Genomic DNA, 16928 nt, shown 5'->3' on the forward strand with positions numbered 1-16928 from the left:
TTAGAGGGCTTGCACCTTCTATGGTCATTCAAAACCGTCCAAGGGTGGTCGTGCACATCTTTACATTTCCCCAGTCACCCCGCAAAGCCATTAAAAAATCAATAGAAGTGACTTTTTTGTGAATTTTCTATCCAAAAACCCAATCAAAATGCCCGAAACTTGATACGCCAATTGAAAGCCAGCTAGCTGTATGTGATTGGTCGGAGATTTGGACAGTACTCGCGTGTATGTGTGCACTGTATATGCATGCACTAGCACTATGACCCGGCATTGCCAGGTCATAGTGCTAGTACATATCAAAATTAAGAAATGTGGAAATATTATTTGCAGAGTTATTGCATAACAAGCAGGAAATGAGAAATAATACCAAAAATTTTCAATTTCCTGTTTTGTTATATATATATCATCTTCATCACACAGACACACACGCACACATTCATTGGAATAGAGTAGTCTGGCTGAAGCATTATGTGAGATTAAATAAAAACTTGTTAATGTCAAAACAATGCAGAATGAAATACAAAAATAAAGACAGAACAATTATTGAAGTTTTACCTTGTACAGGGGGTTTGGGCTAAATGTGACAATTCTTTTTTTATGCCTTCTTTTTTTTCGGGAACAGCTTGATGTATTGGTGAATAATCAACAAAATTGGAATTAAAGATTAAAGTTGTAGTTGGGGAAAAAGATAGCTGACATGGGGACTGGAAGTCATCTGAATACTAGGAAAGAGTTAACTGTATCGTGAGGATTTGTGCTGGGTGTCAAAATGTCAACATCATGACTGATGCTTTGTGCTCTGTGAAGAATGTAAAGGCTGTAAGACATGTCATGGATAGCTGCAACAGAGACTATGAAGTTGTAGCCAGCAGGGAGTGACACAGGAGGCATTCTGACTGTTTCTGCACATCAGAGTTTGTGCAACAACTGCAGGACAAGGCGATGGAAAAATCCAAGCAAATGATTCTGGGCTTTGGCAAAAGAAATGGGTGTTGGAGTCACCATCATGAAGCTGGCCCTGAATGAGGACCTTCACTACTACTTGTACGAATGGTGCAAGGAACAAATTCTGAGAGCCAAGGCCAAGCAGAACCACTACTTTCAAAAACAAATGTTGCAAGTACATCTCTGTAATGATTGATTTTAAATTTTGGTACAAAGTCAGCAATTTCAGGGGACGGGTTAAGCCATTTAAATCAACCCCAATGTTCAACAGGTATTTATTTTATCAACCCTCGAAAGGATTAAAGGCAAAGTGAGCCTCAGTGGAATTTGAACTCAGAACATAGAAATGGACAAAATGCCACTAAGCATTTTGCCCAATATGTTAATGATTCTACCAGCTAATATTGGTTGTCTTTTTTCTTCATATCAGAGCGCTGAAGAAATTTGAAAATTTAGAGGAAGAAGATGATTTCACCGATCTGATTAAAGTGCCAGAAATAATCCCAGAATCTCAGTATAATGTGGAGGACATTTATCCTGAATTTTCTGATCATTCTGTTACAGATTTGTTCCAAAGTTTGGTAAATATTCTTCATTATTCTTATAGAATTATTTCTTTGTTTCTCATAGGTTACTTAAGACAACTATCTTTATCTTAAGTACTTATCACACACATTATAGATCTCTATCACATTTTTCTTTGTGTGTGTGTTTGTATATATGTGTATGTGAGCATATGTATATATGCATATATATGTATGAGTACATTTATATAAGTGTATATATATATATATATATATATATATATATATGTGTGTATATACATATATATATATATATATATATATATATATATATATGTGTGTGTATATATACATATAATATATATATATATATATATATATATATATATATATATATATGTGTGTGTGTATATACATATATATATATATATATATATATATATATATATGTGTGTGTGTATATATACATGGGTTGGACAAAATAATGGAAACACCTAGCGTCATAGCATCATAATTTTGGAATATCTATAAAACCGTTGAAAGCTTATTTACTTTTAACCTTTTTTTATTTACTACTAGCAGTATCGCCCGGCGTTGCTCGGGTTTGTAAGGGAAATAACTATATAAGCATTTTTAGAGAGTTACTTCCCTTATAGATGCCAATTCGGGCTTTCTTAGCCATTTCTGTTTTGGTGTCTTCAAGCCATGAAGTCGTTGTTCTAAAAGAACGCTGGTCTCCTTGACAACGCTTTACGACGTTGATTTCCTTACACTCCCTTCCCCACAGCTTCACGAGGGAGGGAAGAAGGGGGAGAAGCAAACAGGTGCGGGTGTGACCATGAACGCCAACTCCGCCGCCATCAACACACGAAAAATTATGCATTAAAATGGAATAAAAAATTATGTTAAATTATTTTTTAAATCGTAGACTCATCATAGACGCGCGCTAATACTCAGACGGGCTTGATATTAATCACGACTATAAGATACCCGAATTTGGTTAACCTGCACCGCAAAATGTGGGAGTAGTTAAGAATCTAAATCGAAGGGGACAGACACTCACACAACTACAGTTTTATATATATAGATTAGTGTTGCTTAATATGTTTTGCTAAAATTGCTGTTTCTTTTCAGATATCATCAGAAAAAGGTAATTAAAATTCATTAAAATGACAGATCTATCGTACATTCAAAGAGGTCAAATGGCAGGCGCTAGCGGAATGAAAACAGTCAAAATGTTTGGTGTATCAAGAAGTACTGTCTCCAAAGTAATGATAGTCTTTGAGAAAGAGAGAAAAACCTCCTCGTCGAAATAAACTCAGAAGAAAACAAAAACTTTCAGATAGGGACCATGGACCATTATGTAAATTGTTAGAAAGGATCACAAAAGTACAGCTCCCAAAATTTCTGCAGAGCTTAATGACCACCTTGAGAACCTAGTTTCCACAAAACTGTTCACCAGGAGCTGCACAAAGCTGGATTTCATAGGAGGGCTGCAATCAGAAAACCACCACTTTCAAAAACAAACGCTGCAAAGCATTTAGAGTGGAGTAAAAACCTACAGAATTGGTCCCTAGAGCAGTGGAAGAATGTTATTTTTTCAGACGAGTCATCCTTTACCTTATTTCTAACCACTGGCCAAGTATATGTGTGGGGACAGCCAAAAGAAGCATTTGACTCAGACTGCCTTTTTCCAACTGTTAAACATGGAAGACGATCTGTAACGATCTGGGGCACTATGTCTTGGAAATCTGCCGGCCCAATGGTTTCCCTTCATGACAGAATTAATAGTCAAGACTATTTAAGCATTTTATCTGATCAAATTTATCCTATGGTTGTGGAACTGTTTCTGGAAGGATACACAATCTTTCAGGATGATAATGCACCAATTCACATGGCTAAAGTTGTTACTGAATGACACAAGGAACATTCTAGTGAAGTTAAACATCTTATCTGGCAACATTTATGGTGCATTTTAGAAAAACAAGTAAGGAGTCAATATCCTTCACCATCATCACTACAAGAACTGGAGACTGTTTTAGCTGAAGAATGGACAAAAATTCCTTTGGAAACAATTCAAACCTTGTACGAGTCCATACCCCATAGAATTCAAGCTGTAATTACTGCCGAAAGTGGTCCTACCCCATATTAAAATATATTTGTTTGAAATTTTAAGGTGTTTTCATTATTTTGTCCAACCCCTGTATATATATGTGTGCATGTGTATATACATATACATATACATATATATATATAATATATATATATATATATATATATATATATTGCTAGCACGGAAAACGGACGTTAAACGATGATGATAATGATGATATACATATATATATATATATATATATATGTGTGTGTGTGTGTGTGTGTGTGTGTGTGTGTGTGTGCGTGTACATATATATATATGTGTGTGTGTATATATATTATCTGAAATTTATAGAATTAAATATCCATCACAGCTGATCTTACCAATCGGTTTCACATAAAGAATACAATGGAGTGTTAGGTAACAATCCAATTATATACCTTTATGCTCATCAGAGATAGCTGATATGGCAACTGCTCTTTTTCCTTTTACTTTGGAAAGGGTTTGGGGATTTACGGAATTTCAGGCAGTGAAAATATACTCACAGTTATACACCCTGTTTATAAGCTGCATCTGTTTCCTTTTTATCTTTCTTATCCAGGGGCCACTCGATATATTCAGTGCCAATAAACTTTGGACAGCACCTCGTGATATTCATTTGAAGAAAGATTCTCAGTACGGATTTGGTTTCAGCATCCGTGGGGATTGTCCAGTGAAGATCAACAGTATTGAACCAGAATCCCCAGCTGCGGTAAGAAGGACTTTGTTATGTTTTACTTTTCCTTGCTAATTAACCTGTGTCTAATGAGAGGGGGGAGGGGGGAGTGAGGGGGGAGAGAGGGAGTGAGAGAGTGAGAGAGAGATGGGAGTGAGAGAGGGGGAGTGAGAGAGTGAGAGAGAGAGAGAGAGAGAGAGAGAGAGAGAGAAATGTGATAGCAGCAACTAAAGTTTACACTGACAACTGTTTTATAATTAGATGCCAAACAGTCAATGGACTGCTGGATCCTAAAATGATGAGAGGAAAATTCCTGTCATTGAGAGAGAATCAAAATTTCATGAACAGAAAAACAGAGTCACAAACTACTGCGTGTGACTCACAAATTGGCAAGAGAGAGTCTCACAAATCAAAGAGGAAGACTCGCATATCAATGAGGAAGACTTACAAACGTATAAGGGAGACTCATTTACAAGATAACGAGGGAGATTTCCTCACTAATATGGGAGACTCCACCAAATCTATGAGCAACACTCATTAAACCTTTGGAAAAAATTCAGATCTATGAGTGGGACTCACAAGTCTATGAGAAAGACTCACGAATCAATGGAGGAAACTCAAAAATTAGCAACAGGGCTCTCAAGCTAATAAGAGACACTCATCAAACTTAAAGAGTAACTCACAAGCCATTATGTGAGACTCACAAACCTACAGGCAGTGGCAGACTGGGTCTAAAAATATTAGTTGCCAGGAGTCTAAGGGGGCCCACTTGCAACTACAAGGGGGTCCACCTGCAACTACAAGGGGGCCCACCTGCAACTACAAGGGGGTCCACCTGCAACTACAAGGGGACCCACCCACAACTACAATGTTACCATTTTATTTTTTTTTTGTTATTCTTTTCAACTGTCCTCAGTCAAATCGTCCAACCCATACTAGCATGGAAAGCAGACGTTAAACGATGATGATGATGATGATGATGATTAAGGCAGCAAGTTAGCAGAGTCGTTAGCACGTTGAGTGAAATGCTTAGCAGAATTTCATCCATCTTTATGGTCAGAGTTCAAATTCTGCCGAAGTTGACTTTGCCTTTTATCCTTTCAGGGTTGATGAAATAAGTACCAGTTACGTACTAGGGTTGATGTAATCGACTAGCCCCCCTCCCCCACAATTTCCGGCCTTGTGCCTATAGTAGAAGGGATTTTATTTATTATCTAGTTCTCTAATTTTGTATTCCATACCCTCTGTTATCTCTTTCAATGTGATGGCATCTCCCTTTGATCAATGTGAACCCCACCTGTTTTTGTGTTTCTGTTTTTTGTTTTTGTTTTGTTTTGTGTGTTGTAACTGGTCCTTTGATATTATCCTCCATGTCTTGTGCCTCTGCGGCCAATAAAAGAAATCATTGTTATTATAATTATTACTGCTTTCAGGAGAGTGGTTTAAAAGCTGGAGATTACATTATTGCTATTGGCGAAGAGGATACAAAGTGGAGCATGCATGACGAAGCGGTGAAGCTGGTCCGTGGAGCAGGAGAGAGTCTGACGCTCAAAGTGGTGACGCCAATGGGTGAGAACATTCCAGAAGAATCACCATACTATGAGCGAAAGCGCTGCTCATCCGTCGGGTGTGTGTATCCAGCAAAAAGCACCGTTGATGACGACAACACAACTGACACAATTTTGAAGAATCAATCTCAGAGACACAACAGTGTCCACAACGGTGTTAAGAATATCAGTAATCACATTGATAATGATCACAGCAACAACAACAACAACAACATCAACACTAGCAATACAAACGGTGATCTCACTACTCACACTGCAACCACCAACAACAACTCCAGTAAAGACTTTAACAGACGTTCAAAAACAAGGAACAAATTCAGTGCAACATGGCAGTTTATTCGAAAGAATTCCAGCAAAGTGTTCAATAAATTTGAGAAGAAAAGTAAACAAGACGACCTGGCTTCACGGTGATTCCTTACTGCCACGTTGCCAATTTCAAAGACCTTTTCTTCGATGTTTGAAAACATTGGCTTATAATTTTAAGAAATATTGTAATATTTACCTACAAACCATCATGTTTTAGGGTTTATCCTGTTTTATACTAAATTTCATATCAAAACTATGCTTTGGACAAATAAATGAAATAGACCTGTACATATAAGTATGGATGTGTGTGTGCGTGTGTATGTGTGTGTGTGTGTGTGTGTGTGTGTGTGTGTGTGTGTGTACATGCACACATATACATAAATAATTAATAATGATGTCAAATCAAACAATGATATTTTGAAAGCATTTAACATGCATGTTTCAGATCTGCAAAATATGCAGCAATACGAAATACATCCCATTATGAAAACCCTTCTTCAATTAATACAGTTCAGAATATGCATATATATACATATACACATAAATAAGTGTGCATGTATATATATATATATGTATATATATATATATATATGTATGTATGTATGTACATGCATACATACATACATATATATACACACACACACACATATATGTGTGTGTGTATGTATGTATATACATACATACATACATACATACATACATTGTAATATCTGTAAGTTGATGAACAAACTAAATTTGTTTCTCCATTTTCTTATTTGTATTATATATATATGTATGTATGTATGTATGTATGTATGTATGTATGTATGTATATACATACATATATATGTATATTTGTGTGTGTGTTTGTGTGTGTGCGTAACTTTTACAAGGTAAAGGTTGATAGTGACCTTAGAATTTTGGTTTGTTTGCCTTCGTCCGATGCAGGTGATCAAGACCCAAACTTCAAAGCCACTGCAAAAACCTTTCCTTTGTAAATAAATGTTTAACAAATATATGTACACAACTAAAAAGTATTGAGTACTCCTTCAGTCTGATGAGAAAACTATTTTTATATATTACTTGACATAAAAAACAAACATTAATATAAATACATACATATAAATTATAAGGTGTTTTAAATATATATATATATATCCCCTTAACACCTCAATTTAAGATTTAAGCTCAGCTTGTCAGCATTGTGTTTCCCATTCTCTCCCTCGGAGTCAGGGAGGCTCCATGGTCTTGCATCCTCACCAGTGTTGGTGCAATGAGAAATTGCACCCAGTACACTCTGTAAAGGGGTTCATGAATGAGTGGAAATAACAAAAGGTCAAGAGGACCCTTGCTGATGATACAATATTTTTCGGGCCATACTAAAATGTACCCAAAACATCCCGTCATAAAAAACTGTGCCAGCCTGTCTAGGGAAGAAGGAGCCATGAAGAATTGATTTGTATCCGATAATGGACTGTTTAAGCCATGCCAGCATTGAAAGTTGAAATAATGATGTTGTGATCACAAATACACACACACACCTCTACATGTGTGTGTGTTTGTGCGCGTGTGTATGTATATATGTATATATATATATATATATAATATATATATATATATATGTATATATATATATATAAATAATATATATATATGTATATATATATATTATACGTATGTATATAATATATATATAATATATATATTATATATATATATATATATATATGTATATATATATATGTTTATTTATTTATTTATGTGTGTGAGTTTGTATATATGTAGTCAAAGACTTCTTTTTGTTACTTTTGTTGATTTCCATGGCTCTCTGTCGCATCCATTTCCATTATTATTATGAATATGAATTGGGAGCTTGAGTCATAGTAAATCTATAATTAACTGATTGCACAACCATGGACACCACCCATATGAATGCATTGCAGTTACTCTGTTAATGAGTTTCGTGATCCTCATCATAGATCTTCAAGGATTCCTCTGCTTAGCACCAATGTAAGAAGCACCATTGGCCTAGTCGGGATCTTCCACTATCTGTTCACAATCTGCCACGCTGCAGTCCCATGACTTCACCATATTCCTACAGGATAGCTGGATGGGTGCTACACCTTGCTAATAATAATAATAATAATAATAAACATTGTGTACAGTGCTCAGGTGCACTACAACTCATCTAAAGTGTATATATAATCAGGTGTAGTTTCGACGGATTTCGGAAAGCATGAGGGCCTTAAAGGATGCAGTGTCATGGCAGTCAACAACTGATGCAGGCAGTTTATTCCATGCTTCAGCAACTCTGAGCGTGAAGAAATGTTTCCGAAAGTCATGGGAGCTGTGTTGTTTTCTGACTTTGTAGGCATGTCCACGTGTGTTAGACACATGGAGATCAAAAAGGTGTTCAGTGTTGTTATTGGTGAGGTGGTTGACAACTTTGTGGGCGTTTACCAAGTCCGTCGCCAGATGCCGGAGCTTCAGTGAATCCATGCCCAGGGAAACAAGGCACTCAGAATATGGTAGGTGTCTGATGGTGGGTATGCGTTTGGTCTGAACAGATTCCAGGAGGTCAATGTTCTGAGCAAGATAGGGGTTCCTAACTGATGATGCGAATTCCAAGTGTGGTCATACCATAGCTGTATACAGTTTTAAATAGATGGCTGGAGAGCGGCTAACAAAAGTCTTGCTGAGTGATGCCAAGACACCCTCGGCCTTCTTGACAATTTTAAGGGCAGCCTGTAACTATACAGTGCGTGGTCATCACTTTGTGAGGTATTTTCAAATACCCGCATACCCAAATAATTAAAGCTATCCATACACATGTGTCAACAACATTTTCATCATTACTGTTTTACATCTGTTTTCAATGCTAGCGTAGATGGTATACATGTGGTAATGTTTTGAGTCGCTATATACATATGTATATATATATATATATATATATATATCTCCTAGCCAAAGATAAGCCCCTGTACCTGGCTTTCGTTGACATGGAGAAAGCTTTTGATAGGGTCCCCCGATCCCTTATCTGGTGGTCAATGAGGAAACTAGGTAGATGAATGGCTGGTGAGGACTGTGCAAGCCATGTACAGAGATGCCGTAAGTAAGGTTAGGGTTGGCAACATGTACACAGAAGAATTCAAAGTAGAGGTTGGGGTCCACCAGGGTTCAGTACTCAGCCCCCTCCTATTTATCATAGTACTCCAGGCAATTACGGAGGAATTCAAGACAGGCTGTCCCTGGGAGCTCCTCTACGCTGACGACCTTGCTCTTATTGCTGAGTCACTATCAGAACTGGAGAGAAGTTCCAGGTGTGGAAGGAGGGTTTAGAATCAAGGGGCCTTAGAGTCAACCTAGCTAAAACCAAAGTACTAATAAGTAGAAAGGTAGACAATCCACAAATATCTTCAGGAAGATGGCCCTGCTCGATCTGTAGAAAAGTGTGGTAGGTAAAACTCTATAAGATGTACCCAGTGTAAGCTATGGACACATAAGAGGTGCAGCAATGTCAAAGGTAGGCTAACTGGGAAGATAGTTTTTGTATGTGGCAGATGCTCGGGAGCATTAACCTCCGAAAATCTGCAGAAAACAACTTCCGTCACTTTCCAGGGGGAAAACTAGAAGTAGTTGATAGCTTCCGTTATCTAGGTGACCAAGTCAGTAGTGGGGGTGGGTGCGCTGAAAGTGTAACTGCTAGAATAAGAATAGCCTGGGCAAAGTTTAGGGAGCTCTTACCTCTGCTGGTGACTAAAGGCCTCTCGCTCAGAGTAAAAGGCAGACTGTATGATGCGTGTGTACGAACAGCCATGCTACATGGCAGCGAAACATGGCCGTGACTGCTGAGGACATGCGTAAGCTCGTGAGGAATGAAGCCAGTATGCTCCGATGGATGTGTAATGTCAGTGTACATACTCGACAGAGCGTTAGCACCTTGAGAGAAATGTTGTACCTAAGAAGCATCAGTTGTGGTGTGCAAGAGAGACGATTGCACTGGTATGGTCATGTGGCGAGAATGGATGAAGATAGGTGTGTGAGAAAGTGCCAATCCCTAGCAGTTGAGGGAACCCGTGGAAGAGGTAGACCCAGGAAAACCTGGACGAGGTGGTGAAGCACGACCTTCGAACTTTAGGCCTCACTGAGGAAATGACCAGAGACCGAGACCTTGGAAATATTCTGTACGTGAGAAGACCAGGCAGGACAAGTGAGCCCAGCCCACTTATGAATGCCTTTCCTCCCTTGGACACAAAGACCGGTTGAGCAAGCGAATCGATAGAACCTCATCCACGACAGACACCCATGCCAACCCCCCATGCTTGTGAAGACATGTTGGGGCAAGCGAAATCGAAATCGAAACCGAATTGAACCAGCCAGGATCCCTGGCCTGGTGGTACGTAAAAGCAACTATCCGACTCGTGGCCGTGGCATGTAAAATACTCCAATGCGACCGTACGACAGGCACCCATGCCAACCCCCTTTGCTTGTGAAGACATGTTGGGGCAAGCGAAATCGAAATCGAATTGAACCAGCCAGGATCCCTGGTCTGATGGTACGTAAAAAGCACTATCCCACTCGTGGCCGTGGCACGTAAAAACTCCATGCGACTGTACGACAGGCACCCTTGCCAACCCCCTTTGCTTGTGAAGACATTTGGGGCAAGCGAAATCGAAATCGAATTGAACCAGCCAGGATCCCTGGTCTGATGGTACGTAAAAAGCACTATCCGACTCGTGGCCGTGGGACGTAAAATACTCCAATGCGACCGTACGACAGGCACCCTTGCCAACCCCCTTTGCTTGTGAAGACATGTTGGGGCAAGCGAAATCGAAATCGAATTGAACCAGCCAGGATCCCTGGTCTGGTGGTACGTAAAAAGCACTATCCGACTCGTGGCCGATGCCAGCACCCTCGACTGGCTTCCGTGCCGGTGGCACATAAAATACACCAATCTGACCGTGGCCGTTGCCAGCCCCGCCTGGCACCTGTGCAGGTGGCACGTAAAAAGCACCCACTACACTCACGGAGTGGTTGGCGTTAGGAAGGGCATCCAGCTGTAGAAACATTGCCAAATTAGACTGGAGCCTGGTGCAGCCTTCTGGCTTCCCAGAACCCCGGTCGAACCGTCCAACCCATGCTAGCATGGAGAACGGACGTTAAACGACGATGATGATGATGATGATATATATATATATATATATATATATATATATATATACATATATATATGCATACATTTAAATATATATATATGAAATATAAATTAGAGATAAAACCACTGTTGTGCAACTCAAACAGTGATAGACATAAACCAAAACATAAAAAACAAATAAAATATATTTTTATAAAATATATAAATATATATATATATATATATATATTTATATGGCGGTACCCCAGCTTGGCCACAGCTCGTGAGCTGAAACTAGATAAAATAAAAATAAAATAAAATATATATATATATATGTAAAAGTAAATAAATGGAGTTGACCGCAGGTGTTATTCAAATTCTTTTACTTTCGACATAAGTTTCGATGACAACTTTGGTTTTATTCCAAAGGAATATGGTAACTGTTTATTGAATTTTCCATGTTAACTGTAAACAAAGGATAATTCATTCATCCATTTACATATATATATATATATATATATATTATACTAGCAGTATCGACCGGCGTTGCTCGGGTTTGTAAGGGAAATAACTATATAAGCATTTTTAGAGAGTTACTTCCCTTATATAATAGCGAAAAAATGCATTAAAATGAAAAAAAATGATGGTAAATTTTTTTTTAAATTGTAGACTCATCGTAGACACGCGCTAATACCCAGAAGGGCTCGATATGAATCACGACTATAAGATACCCGGTTTTGGTTAAACTGCACTGCAAAATGTGGGAGTAGTTAGGAATCTAAATCGTAGGAGACAGACACACAACCTTACTTTTATATATAATGATATATATTCAAAATTCAAATAAGTTGTCATTATCTCTAAAAAAATAATGATATGGTGGCCAGCAAACATAACCAAAATAGGCAAAATATATATTATTAAAAATGAGGGTAACGATATTCACCTGTTTGCTAGAAAGAAGAGTTAAAACTCTCCAAAGCCACACATCTCTCACGCTCACTGGCTTAGTGTTCATTGGGTATGTAAGTAATGATTAATGAGAGGGATGGAAGGTGGAAGACATGAAAATCTTTATTGATCACTACAATTGTACACCTGTGAGGGATCAATGCTACAGGGATCGAAACATTTGCAGGGATCAATAAAGATTCTTTTATCTTCCATCTCTCTCACTTATTACATAGATAGATAGATAGACACATACATACATACATACATATATACATACATACAAACATACATACATACATACATATATACATACATACATACATACAAACATACATACATACTTACATACATACATACATACATACATACATGCATCACATGATCACGTGACCGACCACGCCATCAGATGTTGCTACACATCGCTGGTCACAATGCACTTTGCATTGTTTTAGCTTTCAATGATGCCACCCCGCTGGCTAAGCGAGCAGGCCAACAGAAGAAAGAGTGAGGAAAAGTTGTGGTGAAAGAGTACAGCAGGAATCACCACCACCCCCTGCTGGAGTCGCGTGGAGCTTTAGGTGTTTTCGCTCAATAAACACTCACAACGTCCGATCTGGGAATCAAAAGCACGATCCTATGATTGCGAGTCCGCTGCCCTAACCACTGGGCCATTGCACCTCCACACATACATACATACATACATACACACAAATATGTGTGTGTGTGTGTGTAAAGTGGATCAAAGGTCCCTCCTGAGGTTCAGAAGGCTAGTTTTCTGTGGCATATATACTCCTTCCACTTCCTGGACAGGACATCCTGTTAAAGGATTACTCATTTTTGTCAGCTGAGTGGCCTGGAGTAATGTGACATGATGCATTTTGCTCAAGGACATAATACATTGCACAGTCCAGGAAGCAAAACCACAATCTTACAATCATGAGAGCAACACTTTGATTGATAAGCTATATGCCTCCACATGTTGTGTATGTGTGTGTGTGTGTGCATATAGTTAGCATTAGGAAGAGCATCCAATCATAGAAACCAAGCTAAAACAGACCACCTGGTGTGGACCCTGGCCTTGCCAGTCCTGTCAAGTCACCCGACCCATGCCGACATGGAAAACAGATGTTAAATGTTGATGATGATATATATTATATATAAATGAAATGCTTTTATATATATATATATAGTCACAGACGTTTGTTTTATGTATGTGATTTTGTATTCATACAGTTCTTTGAATATATCTATATTTTTTATATGTATGTGCTTGTGTATATATGAATGTATATATGAATGTTTGTTTTCTATTTTGTGTGAAGATTTCTTATGGCTTTATTTAAATTTTCAATATATGTATATATTTACTTTTATATAACTTGTGTGTGTGTATGCATATAACATGCCCATACGTGCATATATATTGTGGGCATGTTTTAAGAAAGTATGTATATAATATATACATGTATATACATTTTTTCATGAACGTATCTCTCCTTCTACTTCTCTCCCTATAAATCTATAAGTGTGTGTGTGAGGTTTCATACTAACAAGCTAAGAGTATCAAATATTAAATATGATACTGTTTCTAATTTTTAAATACATCCGACAAAATTACACACACACACACACCTTGCTAACTTTTATATTACTAAATACATGTATATTTGTAAAGCAAAAACACATTTTGAAGGTGTTATTACATTACTCTTATTTCTGAACATAAAATCTAGCCTTAAAAGTATTTCTGGTTAGCCTGATATACTTATTTATTGTACAACCTGCTGATTCTACATCTGATCCTCTGTTAAGGACTAGGATCAATGTAATTGACTTATCCCCTTTCCCTTAAATTGCTGGCCTGGTGCCAAAATTTGAAACTACTACTACTACTGCTATTATTATTATTATTATTATTGTTGTTGTTATATTATTATTATTATTATTATTAAGAATAACAGCAGACAAAAATGGCCTCATGATACTTAGTTACATTCCTTTAAATTTTGATTTAAAATTCTACCATGATCAACTTTGCCTTTCGTCATCCTTTGTTGTTTGGGGCTGAGATCGATTGATGAAATGAAGTCCCAATCAAGGACTGGAGTCCATTTACTATTCCTCAAAGCAGTGCTTCTCAACCATTTTCTTTTACCTATGTACCCCTTTTGATTCTTATTTTACTTGGGTGAACCCTCCTAACCATTTGATGCTAATAAACATTTTTTTAATAATTAAATTTTATTAGGAATTGTATAAAAATAATTATTAAAATATTTTGTGTATTGTAGAAATGTATAACCAATTTATTTTAACAACAAAATCTTAAAAGGACCCCCAAGGATCTGTATGAATCTTGGTTGAGACCCACTGCCTTAAAGCATTCTAAATGTAACTGGAATTATAACAGAAGGCCAAGTCTGTTCCTTCCATCATGTGCCAATAACAGATATCTTTATAATTTCACACATTTGATTCCTCATAAGTGATTTTAAGTAATTCATCCCATTTGCCATCCATCAATGTTTTTCTAATTTGTCCTTGTAAGGTTCTTTTCATCTGCTGCCCTTGTGTCAAATAAAGAAACAATCATCTGAAATGTTGTTCGGCTAGATTTCTCCAAATGTGTTTGAATGTTATTCTGACATGGAACACTGACAAGATAAAAATATGTTTTGATGTTATGCTTTAAATAACCTCAACTATGGAATGAAATTGAGGACATAATTGAGATATTTAATGTAAAGAAGCAGTGGTAAAAACATTCATAAATTATTTATCAAAACACAAATAATTTTGAAATGTGGAAGTATCACAGGTCTCACAAATTCTTCATCCATCTATCCATCCATATGTGCATACGTGCATGCATATATGCATACATACACACATCCATCCATCCACACACTCACAGAAATGATTCAAAACCTCTTGTTTTTATACTTGGGTTATAAAGTAAACATTTATACCAGTAATAACTGGTGCACTTGGTTTTATTATTAAATGCCTAAGAAGGCAGTGAGCCAGAAGAATCGTTAGCACACTGGGCAAAATGTTTAGCATTTTGTCCATCAGTATGTTCTGAGTTCAAATTCTACCAAGGTCGACTTTGCCTTTCATCCTATCGGGGTTGATAAATTAAGTACCAGTGAGACACTGGAGCTGATATAATCGAATATTCAAAATGGAAAAAGTTATAATATAAGCTAAATGTGCCAAAAGTATGCAAAACAATTTTCAAATAATATTATTACTTATTACAATATTTAAATAATTTTTAAAATTTTAACTTTTATATTTTTAAATTAATTTTATGTATTGGCTTATGTTTTTCACTGTTTGATTTGCCTAATAGTGGTTTTATCTCTAATTTAATATAATATAATATAATATATAATATAATACGAGGGGCGTTCAATAAGTAATGCCCCTGACCCACTTCCCATAGCAGTAGAGCAACGAAACTTGGCACAGTTATTAGTCTTTTTCTACATAGGAACCACCCAGAGCTACGCATTTCTCCCATTGTTTGATGCAGCTCTGGAGACCGTTTTTGTAGAAGACCCCAGCTTGGTCCTCCAACCACAACGTGACTTCAGAAATCAAGGCTGCATCATCTGGGAAACGCTTTCCTTTCAAAAACAACTTCATGGCTGGGAAGAGGTGAAAATCAGAGGGTACAAGGTCAGGAGAGTAGGGGGGATGGGGGAGGAGTTCATAGCCGCACGCCTGCGCTTCTGATCTGGCGACATGCGAGTTGTGGACCGGAGCGTTGTCCTGCAGGAGGACAACCTTTGCTGATCTTGCCCCGCCTCTTGATTTTGATAGCTTCTCTTAATTTCCTCAGAAGTGAAGCATAATAGGCTCCTGTAATTGTGGAACCCTTTGCCAGGAAATCTGTCATCACTACTCCGTCCTGGTCCCAGAAGACTGTGAGCATAACCTTGCCAGCGGAGGGCTGCACCCTTGCCTTCTTTGGAGGAGGTGAGTCACGGTGCTTCCACTGCATTGACTGAGCTTTGGTCCCTGGATCATAGTGATGGACCCAGGTTTCATCCTATGTAATCAGTCTTTTGAAAAATTTTGACTCATCTTCTTGGCACATCTCCAAATTCATCCTCGAGCACACGACGCATTCTTGCTTCTGGAAAGGTGTGAGCAACCTGGGAATCCATCTGGCAGACACCTTTTGCATATGCAAATGGTCATGAATGATAGTTTCCACAGACCTGGTACTAATCTTGACCTCATGGGCTATTTGGCGAATAGTTATGCGTCGATCTTCCAAAATGGCAGCCTCAACTTAACGGACAGATGCCTTATCAATGGCAGAAGGGGGGGGCGACCAGATCTGGGAGCTGTTTCCACAGAGTTCCGACCATGTCTGAATTCACGATGCCAGCGTTTTACAAGGTCATATGATGGGGCATCATCACCATAAGTTACTTTCATTTCATTAAAAGTATCCCGTGGTGAGCGTCCTTTCAAATACAAAAACCGGATCATTGCTCGACACTCAACAGGCTCCATTTCACACTTGACTCAGTTCAAACACTTGTAAATAAGAAACCACGATTAGTTCAGAGCTGTAATTTACCACTTAATCTATAGAGATATAAATAATTGCAGGTGCAAAATTTCAGCTAGATCAAACAACTGCAAGTGGATCAGAAGCATTACCTATTGAACGTCCCTCATCATTCATCAT

At 37.8% G+C, this 16928-nt stretch overlaps 2 protein-coding genes across 7 annotated transcripts in view; both read left to right on the forward strand.

Annotated features, from left to right (window-relative positions):
- Positions 1-6740, forward strand: part of LOC115221098 (rhophilin-2-B) — a 109863-nt gene extending 103123 nt beyond the window's left edge. The window contains exons 13-15 of one of the 2 annotated variants that reach the window (XM_029791313.2): positions 1376-1526; positions 4166-4315; positions 5713-6740. In XM_029791313.2, the coding sequence (XP_029647173.1) occupies positions 1376-1526; positions 4166-4315; positions 5713-6258 (847 nt within the window). In that variant the 3' untranslated portion in view covers positions 6259-6740. The remainder of the gene's footprint in view (positions 1-1375; positions 1527-4165; positions 4316-5712) is intronic. The other variant, XM_029791314.2, reaches the window with a different exon arrangement.
- Positions 1-16928, forward strand: part of LOC115221048 (transient receptor potential cation channel subfamily M member 2-like) — a 706843-nt gene that overhangs the window by 427385 nt on the left and 262530 nt on the right. The gene's annotated exons all lie outside the window — the stretch shown is intronic.

Source organism: Octopus sinensis, linkage group LG17 (assembly GCF_006345805.1).
Source record: "Octopus sinensis linkage group LG17, ASM634580v1, whole genome shotgun sequence".
NCBI classification, from domain to species: Eukaryota; Metazoa; Mollusca; class Cephalopoda; order Octopoda; family Octopodidae; genus Octopus; species Octopus sinensis.